The sequence below is a fragment of the Dicentrarchus labrax genome, unplaced genomic scaffold, assembly GCF_905237075.1.
Source record: "Dicentrarchus labrax unplaced genomic scaffold, dlabrax2021, whole genome shotgun sequence".
Lineage (NCBI taxonomy): Eukaryota > Metazoa > Chordata > Actinopteri > Moronidae > Dicentrarchus > Dicentrarchus labrax.
The window spans coordinates 12,254,510-12,266,784 of NW_026136705.1; the positions used below are offsets into that span (position 1 = coordinate 12,254,510).

General features: G+C 39.0%; 1 protein-coding gene across 1 annotated transcript; it reads left to right on the forward strand.

Annotated features, from left to right (window-relative positions):
* The first annotated feature begins 627 nt into the window (after positions 1-627).
* vamp2 (vesicle-associated membrane protein 2) lies at positions 628-11,944 on the forward strand. The gene is made up of 5 exons (XM_051400782.1): positions 628-988; positions 5,672-5,774; positions 6,077-6,235; positions 6,803-6,854; positions 7,138-11,944. Coding segments are annotated over exons 1-5 (333 nt in total). The 5' UTR covers positions 628-986; the 3' UTR covers positions 7,155-11,944.
* Positions 11,945-12,275: the final 331 nt, after the last annotated feature.

A 12,275-nucleotide genomic window follows, 5' to 3' on the forward strand; every position in this document is an offset into this window, starting at 1 on the left:
ACTGCTGTTTCACAGAAAAAGCTCATACTGGTCATTATTTTTAAATCCTACTTTTTTGTACAAAAAGTTAGGGATCTTCTATTTAGAACAAAAAATCTCAATCCAGCTTTTATATGATTCGTAGTTTTTCTCTTTACTTTGCCTGGAAAACTCTAAAACCCCCTCAGGGAGCAAGAAGGGTCCCTGGGGCCCTCACATTACTTATGCATTTTATAATTTTAATTTATAATACCACACAGAATGTAATGTAAATCCTTGCCAGACTGAAAAAAAAGAGTGAAGCCTCGTTCCTCAAACAAAAGGTTGGCAAATAGCTTTCAGGTGGGTTCACTCTCCACTACATCCCTATCCATATTTACCATGAATGATAACCAGGCACCTACTGCGAAGATCGCCACACCCCCTTTCGAGGAACGCCATTTTGTTGACATACAGACTTGCAACCAAAATAAGCTATTTTAAAGCAGCTTTAAACCCAAGCACGGTCATGACATGTAACGCCCGTAAAGAAAAACACGCGAAAAGTCCCAATAACGGCACCTGTAGCTAAAACCCGGCTGTCCTGGCCGTTAAAACGGTGTGTCTGATGTCTCCGGTCACCCATTTCAACATGAAACTCGCCGCGACTGACGTCACCGAGCCATCTTTGTCCACCTAATCCAGGCGGCTGTTTATTACACCTTCATTACCGCACGGACTCTGACAGAGTCGGGCCCTCGTTATAGCCTGCAGGTGCCGCAACGCCGTAGAAATAGGACGAAGGAAAAGAGGTTTTGTAGCGAGCGGACTCGTCTCAGTGGAAGATACAAGCCAGAGTTCCTCCCAGGCTATATAGGCAGGGAAACGCCACAATAACCAACCAAAGGGTGCCAGAGGGTAGAGAGGAGCGCAGAAGGCAATCCACATCCATCTGCCAGCCACTTAGCACGCGCTAACATTTCCAGTCCGGATTTCAGCACAGCTGTCTAGCCAACACAACCAGGAACATGTAAGTACAACACCGTGTTTAAAGCTCCTGTTTATATATATATATATATATATATATATTAAAAATCCGGATTTAATAATGGACTCCAATTTCTTCCTCACGACTGATGTTGGCAGGCTATTTGGGATGTATGCTCTCTGAATGCTCTGTTGTGTATCTTCGCCGTCAAATACTGAGGTTATTTCCATTGTGTCACGTTAATCACTATATCACCGCTACATCTGTGACTGTTGAATGTCATTTTCCAGCTCATTTTCTCTGATAATATGAACCCAAACGTAAATGTAGGAGCTAACGCGTCGGCCTAACCTTGGAGCAGACGGAGGCATCGGGTTTATCTGTTATTGAACACATAATTAGCCGTGTTTTTTTTTTTTTTTTTTTGGCGTTTACACGGTAAACGAGCTCCGTGTTTATCGCGTGCCTCTTTTATTTGGTCGTCTGTTGCTTTTCACCGGAGCCAGCACGCACGAAATCTTTTCCAGTTTGGACTGGTTTGGTTTTTTGAAAAGGACACCGTCAGTGCGATTACCCACAGGCCAATTAAAACCACATTAAGAAAACATCATGTACAATAAAGCCTTTTTGTCCTTACTGGGCATTTGCAGGCCTTATTTGTCGTGTCGCTGAACCACAGGTGACGATTAGGCTAATTCTAGAAACAGCAAGGACACCATGTTGGACATTTAAAGCTTCGACATTATTCGACGAATACTCTACAGACCTTCTTATAGACGATGATATTATTAGCTCTGAAGTAGGCTTAGGCCTAGTTTACGTGATATTTGCAACCTACAGCGGGGGGTGGGGATAGCCTAGCCTCCTACTGTATGTCGTCGATTGTCGTGCGAGGGCGGACAGCTATATATCTCACCATATTTCAGGCTGTTTGTGTCTTCAGGGCCAAATGAACCCTATAAAATGTCTTTCCCCCATTGCCATATGTGTCCCTTTCTGTTTTCGACTGCGCTTGAAGCAAACATATAAAGGGTAGGCTAAGGAAAGATAGCCGTGACAACCTTTTTTTCAGAGCAGGAGGTTAAAACGTAGAGACAGCCTGGTGCCGACACACGACGTGTCATTGAACCGTGGCAACGCATTCAACACCCCCTGTGTGGGCTGTACGTTACATTTGTCACCAAAATGTGGTTATATGTGTTCATCCATATGGGTAAAATCATAAGGAAACCTCCCCGCCCTCGATGTGGTAGGCTTTCAGTGTATTCAGGCCCGCCGTGCTAACGTGAAACGTGATGTCTTACAGGACACAGTGTAGGCCTGGTGTGACTGTGTGTGTACGGTGAGATATGATAGATGTGAATGTTGTTGGTTAGATTCCAGTAACATCAAACAGAATGACGGTAGTGAGGCTGGGATCAGACGGTTTGTGGTCTGGGCTGATGTGGCGCTGTCCAGTGCTGAAATGTCGCTCTCCAGTGCTCAAAGTCAGACAGCATGCTTTTTCATGACAGGCACCAAACTAACAGAAATCCTTTAATAGTTGTTTTAAATCAAATGTGAAATTATGTGATAGTATTAATTATATCAATTTATCTATATACAGGGTGAAGGATATGTGTTGAAATTATTCCTCATTTCATCAGGGACAACTGAAAAACCACGTACAGACCCCTCAATGTCGCACGAGCAGTCTTTAGGAACCACAGGGAGACACTATTTTTATAAGTTGAATATATTCAGCTTTCATAGCAAGTCTGACATTAGCAGTGACCTGTAGGGAGATGGAACGTTAAACCTTTCCAATGCAAGCAGGTTAGGTTATCTGCCTTTTTCAGAACAGACGTGATTTTGCATTTTTTTTATGTTTGATTGCAAAATATTCCTAAGAATTCCTGTTGTTTGTGTTCTGTTGTTTCCCTGTATTATGCTCTGGAAATGGGGAGACTCCACACATCAATTCATCAGCAAATTCATCAGCACGGAGATATTTAATCTTTTTTTGTCAAAAAGCTTAAATATATGGGCTAACAGTGTCTTTTTTTAGATTTAGACATTGAGATTTTAGATTTGAGTGAAATACCAGGTTACATTCACCACCAATACCTGTTGACTGCATGAATCAATTCAAAAAATGGTATCAGTATACAGCAAATGAAGGAGGTGATGTTAGTATCCCATGTGTGTGTCCCACAATCAGTAGAGCACATAGAGACCTGTCTCAGTTTATCATTATCAACTGAAAGTGAAACGAGTGTACGCTAGAGTGGCACAGATCAGAAACAGTTGCCTCACTTGGGTGTGGAGCTTCCAGTTTGTCCCTCCATTGAACACAGTGTGCGGTACTCACAGGACATGGAAGCTGGTGAGAAATCTTCATCGCTGCACTAGCAACTCTTCCTGATTGGTTGGAGTGCCAGTTCATAGGTGATGATGGCGTGAACCTCCACACACATTACACCTTTGTGGTGATAATTGTTGCTGGGAGGTGAAAAGAAGCATACAGTGATTACATAGATGTTGTGTAGTTTAATATTATGCAGTGAATGTCGACAGTCTTTTATCAGGTTTTTTCACCAATACAGTTGCTGATTTGCAAACTCTACTTAGTATGTTCTGCACATAGATAATAATAATTCACCATTATACTGTAGATATCACAGGTATCACAGGTTCTATTGCCAGTTTCTGTTGGGCTGGTCTGCAGCTTGAAGGGACCACCAGCACCATCAGGCCAACTATTCAAAAGGATTTGTTGTTGTTAGAGGATTAGTAATGTGTGAGCGTGTAAAGGTGACCTTTATACAGAGTTTTGTCTCACATTAGTAGTGTAACCTAATTACAACTAAGGTCTATACTACAGCCTCAGCTTTATCATAGAAGACCAGTTTACAAATTCACTTAATAATTTTATTGATTTATCTGAGTTGATAGATGGCAATAAAGCAGGCTAATTAAGCATGCCTAGGGACTCCACACTACATGCTAAAGTATTATAAGCTTTTTAAGCATTTTTCATTTGCTTTTTGAAATATATCTGCTGCAACATCAAGTTGCAGAATGTTTAGGATGAACATTAATGTAATAATGTTAAGACTGAGTTTAGACCAGGGATCTCAAACTGCCAGCCCTTCATCTGTAATATGGTGTCAAAAATATAATATAATCTGTCTGATTATTATAAAGATATTTTCATATATATATATATATTTTCTAGTCTTTCATATGAATTTAAACTACCCCTTCATATACAACTAAAATAAAAATTTAATTTTGGAGATATTTGAAAAATGTCCCCAGTAAAGAACTAGGCTTAATTCTTATGTTGAAAACAGAATGGCCATGAATAGAATTTTATTGATATCCATGTCTTGATGATCTCCCTTATCTTTCAGCAACATGTTGTTTTTTAATGAAACCTATCTGCTAATGTATTTCAGAATAAGAATGCATTTAAAGGTGAATTTCTAGGGTACATTTTCCTTTCTAATGTTAAAAAGCCTGTCAGAGAGTTAGGAGAAGAATGAATATTTGGTGTATCTGAAGATTAAGGAAACTCTGCCAGTTCTGTTTATTTAGGTAGGTTCTAGGCTCAGCTGTTACACGATGCTGTGCTCTATGTTTGTGAACAATCTTGGATTGCTGCATGAGATATACAGTTGGTGTGTAGTTTTCGCTGTGTAACCATGAGCTGTCACTCAACACAGGTTTATGTTCATCATTCATGTAACAGGATTAGAATTCAACTTGCAAAAAAAAAAAAAAAACATTAACTTTCATAAATTCCTGCTGCAAAGAACAGAGGTACAAGTGCATGTTCACATGAAGCCGAGACATTTTTCATGGAGCTTGCACTTTTTATTGGTAAATGACACTCTCACTTAAACTGCCTGTCTCTCACTGAAGTCATTATTGGTGCATGGTGCATCCAAAAGAATAGGTCTATATAGGTCACAATACAACATGATGTGACAAATCAATTTGACTTTTGGAAAGCCTTCAGTAGTTGATTCTTTCTGTGATAGAAGGCAATTATCTGGACTCTCCAGTGATAAACATATGGACTTGTTCATTTTTGGAACACAGTGAATCTTCCCAATCCTACAAATTACATCTAATTCTAACATCCGTCTCAATACCCATGTTTAAATTTGAGCATTTATACATCCTTTGGATATACAGTAGTGTCTCCATCACAATGCCATTATCTGATAGCTCCCAGCCCTCTTCCATCCACGACAAAAAGCAGTGTCCCTAAATAATGTATTTGTGAGGAATATTTTCCCTTTTGCTTTACTCGCTTAGGCTACATATGATTACAGATATTAAATATTACAGAGCAGTAATGGGACAATGTACTCATCTTTAATGACCTCAGGGCATTAGCGTATATGAAATATTTGATCTGTGTTTCACTATTTGAACAGTTTACTCTGGGTAGTAAAGCCATTTTCCTGTTTTTGTCACTAATGAGCTTTTAACTGAGATAGGCAGAATCAGTCCTTACAGCAGCTGGCCAGGTTCGATTCCAACCTGTAGCCCTTTGCTACATTTCATCCCCCTTTTTTTAATTTGCTAATGGAGAACATTAATCGTTCACTTAATAAAACTGTATTAGGTAGAAAGCTTCTGGCATGAAGTTTTCCTTACTATTGTGTTTTCAAGGTCTTTTTAGTTTGTATGCTTTATATAACCACTGGATATTTGTATTTTTTTTATCATTAGGTCTGCCCCAGCCGCTGGAGCCCCTGCACCAGAGGGAGGGAATCAACCTCCCAACCTCACCAGCAACCGTCGTCTGCAGCAGACGCAGGCACAGGTGGATGAGGTAAGTAGTCGCCTCACTCCAAAGTCATTTTGTCAGGCTCAGATGTAGACACGGTTTTAGCATTGTTCATTGGTAACTCCATCACATTTTAAACGGAAAAACACAAATCATTGTTAGGGATGGGTTTGACTTTAATCATAAGTACACTGCTTGAAACCATGATTTGACACAAAACGTACTAAACAACTTCCAATCATAATCCATATCTAACATTTGAGCTCCATGCTGTCGGACCCTCACACACACAGTCATTCTGTCTTGATACCTGATTGCGCTGCATTGCTTTGCGTGTCTTTCCCCAGGTGGTGGATATCATGCGTGTAAACGTGGATAAGGTTCTGGAGCGTGATCAGAAGCTGTCAGAACTGGACGATAGGGCTGATGCCCTGCAGGCTGGAGCTTCTCAGTTTGAGACCAGCGCTGCAAAACTGAAGAATAAATACTGGTGGAAGAACGCCAAGGTGAGGACACGCAGACGTGCTTGCTCGAATAGCAAATGCATGTGTATAAAGGCTGCATTGAACTGTCCCGTTAAAGGAAAGCCTTTAGGAATGTGTGGCCAATCACAAATGTCGATTTCTGCTATAGACTTTGTTCACAAGTATCATTTTTCTCATCATCATTATCGATGTGTCATTGGTTGGTTTGGGGTAGAAATTCGACATGTACTGTACTATCTACATCATCATGAGATGACACTGGCATGATGACTCCTTAGGAATCATCGTTCATGCTGTGCAGCGATGTTTTTAAAAAATCAGACGGTACTTGAATTTGAGGTCATTGAGGTTAATTTAACTGTGGATTAGGTGACAGTTGAGAAATCCATATATGAGCGTGAATAATAATACAGACAGGGGCAAGTGAAAGTTTGGTGTCATAGTGAAATTTTGCCTGGACTACATGGCCTTTGTTTTGTGTTTTGGGGCTTTTAAGAATTTGTTTAAGAAAATATTGAAAGTATGGTAAAAATATGACAAGTTTGACTACTTTTCTAATGACTTTTTTTTTTAATCCACTGACCACAGATGATGATTATCCTGGGTGTGATATGCGTGATTGTCCTCATCGTCATTATTGGTAAGAATTCTCTTTTCTGTGCACATACACTGTAGAACACACTGTAGAGTTGCCATCGTCATCTCAATGGGATGAATCAATTGTAAAATAGCAACACAAATTGTCACATATTTAACACACAACACACATATACTGTATAATATAAGGCATGCTCCTAAAAAAAGTATTAATTTCCCAAACCTAATAAAGCTATTGGTAAATGTTGGTTTGATAGCTTTTTTTAATGCTGATTCATTACTTTAACATTATGAATTAAACAACTCCTTTTTCTTTCTTTCAACAGTGTACTTCAGCACCTAAGAAGAGTTGCTCCTACCCCAATCTAATCCCAACTTCCTTGCTATGGAAAAAACCCTCAAATTGATTACAAAATTAACCATAAGAAAATAATTTATTATATATACATATATATATGTATATCCCCGATTAGCCTCGATATAACACCCCTAAACCCTTCAGGGCCCCATGGCTCCCCCACTTCCACCACCTCGCCTCTGGACCCCTGTCAATATTTGTCCTGTGAGTGTGTGGCCCTGTCTCCTTTCTGGGTACTCTTGGCTTTTCTAACCTGCCATACTGAGAACCAAACACTTGTGACGATGCAACAACAGAAAAGGAAACAACGATTGGCGATAATTGTTACATAACTGATATATATAGTTCTTTGTAGAGTTTTATTCTGATATATACTGTTTTGTAGGTGTGTGTGCGTGTGTGTGTGCATTTTGTATTTTTTAATTTTTGTATTAATTTTACGTATGCTTCAGCGTTAAATACTGCCTATTAATCAAAGTGTGTATCTTGCATGTTATCATCATCTGTCTGTCCCCTGCTTACTCTCTCTTTTTGGTGTATTTTTGCACAGTGGAGTTAGTCTCCATTTAACTAAATACCAGTTCATTTTCGAGTCCATCTGTGTCACTCATGTCCACAAGGACAGTCCAAAATAAGCCAGAGAGCTAAAAACTTGTACAAAAAAAATATCAAGTTACAAAAATTTGAGCAACATAGACAAAACTGCCCTTGACAATAGCTCCAGATTTCTATAACTTGATGCCATCATAAATTCAAGTCTTGGCTTCTTTGCTGGCTTACCAAGAGAGTTAATGCTCATCGATATTGATCAAACATACAAGTAATGCATGAATTGTTAACTAATCCCTAGTAACCATCATTTCTAGTCTTTTCCATCTGAGTGTACTTTCTCTTTCTCCATTTAGCTCCTCTAGTATTTCATCTGTAATGTCTTTAACGCCCCAACCCTTTTCTGTCTCTTAGCATGCTTGAACACCTCAATTTTCTTCGGATAATTTCAAAACTGCCATAGTACAGTTGGACCAATGTCTGTAGATTATTCTTTTTTATTTAAATATTACGTAGTGTCTTATTTCGAAAACATTCCTTCATTGCAGTCTAGTGCAAATGGTCTTACCGTAGCACATGTAAGTGTAAGTATCTTTAAAAAAAAAATACATGCGATAAAACTTGTGTCGAAAATGTTGGTCATACAAACCATAGGAGAAAATAGTTCTAGTTAGTAGCTGTAAGGGTAACCTCTGGATAGACAGGATTAGACTTCTGTCCAAATTCTTTTCTTTTGTAATATTGATAATGTTATCCTAACATTACACTTACAGTATACTGTGGAGATGTCATTGATGTCAAACTGTGGATATGGGTTCGCAAAACAATTCTAATGCCAGGTGATAAAATGGGGCCGTTGCATTCATTGGCAATTGATTAATTTCCATAAAGCAAAGGTTAATTCTACATGGATACTGAAAAGCCTTAGTCTCCAGTCACTTCTATTAGTTACTGTAGAATATTTCCAGTCAAACACGCCCTCACACTTTCAGTCTGTGTAGGGGGAGTGGCTGACTGCAGAGAAGGAATCTGTTTAAAATGCACAAACAACCTTGTTTTTGATGGCGCTGTCTGGCTGGTCAATAGCCTGGCCAAAGGAGATCCTCGTGCAGCAAAACCTCTCCACATGAAGAGCACATAAAAGAGACAATTCAGCCTTATTTTGAAAATCCAGGAACAGGGATGGGAAAAATGTCGAATTTACAGTTATGTTTGAGTTCAGCAACTTTGGGGGAAGGATATTTACGGTCAGAGGTTAGTGACAAGAGACATGAAAAGCAATTATTCAAGTGTGTTTTGCTAGCGCAGTGGTTCTCAGTGTTACTCCCTATAGTTAAGGCCTTTTTTTCTTTTTTAAAATATAATAGATTATATTTTTTATTATAGTATATTTTTGTGTGAAACAGACAGGTAAAGAGGAAGTGTGCAATCAGTACTAATTGCTGCCAACAGCAGCGAGCTCCTCTTTACCTCTGTCTGGTGTGTTTTTTGTAATTCAGCTCCGTGCGTTATACACTGCCAAGCAACAAGGGAGAGGCTTCTATTGTTATTTCTTTCATTGGTGCCCTCGCTGGTATGGTCTTTTACATTTTGTTGGCATCTACTCCTGTGCATACTACGCTTTTGGCCACTTTATGAGCAGGAGAGCAGGGCAATATGATGCACTCTTTACTGCCCTGTCAAACTAAGGCCTTGTACACATGAACATGAGGATCTGGAATTCCTTAAAACTGCAAATGTTGGGGATTTTACCTTCAACTATAGAACTAGAGTTATACTTGTGGTCTTGGTAAATCTAAGCTTGTAAATGATTGGATTTTTCAATCAAAATCCAATCTCTGTCTCATGAAATGGAGAAGTGTGCAGGCCTGCAATAATAAATGCTACAATGAACAGAAAGCAACTCATGCTGTATTGCCACTAATGCCATTGTTAACTATCCTAAAAGGTATAAATTTAGCTAACAGTGGCTTATAGACAACAAAACCACCTACAATATGTAAAAAAAAAAAGTGTGTGTAAAGCCTTAGTAGCCTTGTCTCTTTTCAACATGACTTTTTATCTCCCCCACCAGCTGAAAAGACCAACCTGCCCCCCTTTGCTCAACTCACTGATTCTGAATCCTAAAGTGTGTCTGTGTGTGTGTGTGCGCGCGTGTGTCTGAGTGTGCATAGCCGCATCAATGTGTGTGTGTGTTAGAATAGCTCTGTCTTGGGAATATCCCCAGTTTATCCCGACAGATTAGGCCGCTTAAATCTCAGAGTGAGGGCACGTTGTTTCCTTGACCACTGAAGTACACAAGCAGAGAGGTTACAGATCTGCCGGCCAGTTCTATTAGGAAGGACCACGACCTTAACAAACCCACTTCTCCTCACTTCCCCTACAAGTTTCCCTCCAAACAGAGCAAAATGAAACTGCAGAAGATTACCAAAGACCAGATTACCATGCTTATGCTGCCAATTGCCATCAAAAACAAGTGGAGAGAAACAGGTTATCCAAACTACCCTAGTCTATTTTAAAAAGCTTATACCCTTACCTTATTTATCCACATTTACAGGACCTTTTAACTGTCACACACCATGTACATGGTGTGTCAGTTTGGCTTGTGAGTGTGCCAGTCTAACATATGCAAATTAAACCAAAACATAAGGACCGCATGCTTCAAATCTCAAATACAGTCTCCCCCACCATGTGTACCCAGGTCTGAAGAGCTTCTTTAATCTGTTTTTAGACACATGATCCTATAACAAATAATAGCACAACTCTTCTTTTTTTCTGTGTCTCCATAGTGCTGCCAAGTTCAAAAATGAAAAGACATGTAGACTTACTAGCTATTAAACATAAACCAAGAAAAAGTTACAAAAAATCTGCATTGTTTGGTGTTGTAATATGGGGGTGTTTGGGGAGTAGGGGGTCCTATATCCTCAGGTTTAAGGTATTAGCAATTTACCAAAATATATATGAGGACAAAAACTATATTATTAACTGTAAAATTGGGTTTTCGGCAATAGAAAATCATTATAGGGTTACAAATGTGGTCCTTTAAGCCATCCTGCAGGAGTTAACCACACAGTGGACTGAAGTGAAATAACACTACTGATTGGGGTAGGACTTCTGTGTTATCGATAAATCCAACTGTTGTGAGTGCTCAACCTATTTGATCACAAAAGTGAAAATGAAGTGAGTGCTCTCTTTTTCTGTTGCTTTATTGTCTGTATGAAAAGAAGTGCGCATATATTTTAACACCGTGGCACTTTTTCTGTTGTGGTTTGTTCATTTCGGTGGGATGGGAACATGATTCAGTGGAGAATATTGTCTTACGTCAACCTGAAGAATTGTTCAGTGATCTCAACTTAACGCTGCGTTCAGGTCATTTGGGGGTGGTCCACAATGCAAGTTGCCAACATGGAGAAAAAGCATTCAGACCCTCTTCCAGGTTCGGATTATAACTCGTGAACTTGTGATTCAAACTTGAAAGGAAACAAGCAGAAAGAAAGAGACCAACAAAAGAGCAGGGAATGTTCTCCAACGTTTACCACCCCCAAATGGTATGAGTGCAGCGATAGGAGGGAACCTGAGTCTCTGAATGTTCACTGGATGGCTATAAACATACAATATTCTACTTAATATATGTTAACATGTTTTATTTTTTAACCGAATATTGTGTTTTTTTTTTCTCTTTTGCATCAATTTGGTAATAACTCCAGATGTCACTGAATTGTTTGTGTGCAAGCACTGATGGGTAAAGGTAAAGAAAATGGGAAGTTAATGGGAAAAAAAGTATTTTTACCTTCAATTGTCCAGAATGCTTAGAATGATTCTACAGTTTACATCAGATTGACGTTTGTATCTACAAGATATATTTTTTGTTTAAATCTGTTTATTTTTGAGGAAAGATTTTGGTTTCTCTTTGGGACTGGGGTTTTTAGGATGAAGGCCCATATTGCCCCTGGTCCTCTGGCCTTACTGGAGGGACAGGACTGGAGGATCATGGGCAATGTGCTCAGTTTTATTAGATCTTTTTCTTTTCCTTTGATATTATTTATTGATAGATTTATTGTGCTGTCATTTGGTATGGGATTAGAAACTAAGCAAGGTTGACTCAACGTAAAGGAGAGGAGACTGAATGAAAAACTAAAGTACATAAAATAATTGTAGTGTAAATCTATCAATGTCTTATTATATTGATGAACATCATGAAATATATGTATATTGGAAAAACAGTACCTATGAAAAGTTGTACTTTTGTGTGTGCTTCACGTGCTTTGTGGGTGTGCAACAATGGGCAGATGCAATTTTGACTGCAATTCTGGGACCTATCTGACCTGTATGAATAAGCATAAATTTATTATCAATACAAGGAAAAAGCTCTTTCTTCAATTCATACTATTTACATGTGTTTCAAAAATACATGCAGACCCGGAGACATAAAAGTGCACATTTCTGTATTAATTCAGAGTCACAAAGCTGTGTTTCTATAGCTGACCTCCACATTCCTCTGTGTCACACCGACACACACACACACACATATATGAAATATGCACTTAGTCCCATTTA

What these genes read in the sequence shown, in the direction of transcription:
- vamp2 (XM_051400782.1), top strand. An exon ending in CGCAGGCACAGGTGGATGAG is followed by an intron (nt 5,775 to 6,076) that starts GTAAGTAGTCGC and finishes GTCTTTCCCCAG; the next exon opens with GTGGTGGATATCATGCGTGT. An exon ending in ACTGGTGGAAGAACGCCAAG is followed by an intron (nt 6,236 to 6,802) that starts GTGAGGACACGC and finishes CACTGACCACAG; the next exon opens with ATGATGATTATCCTGGGTGT.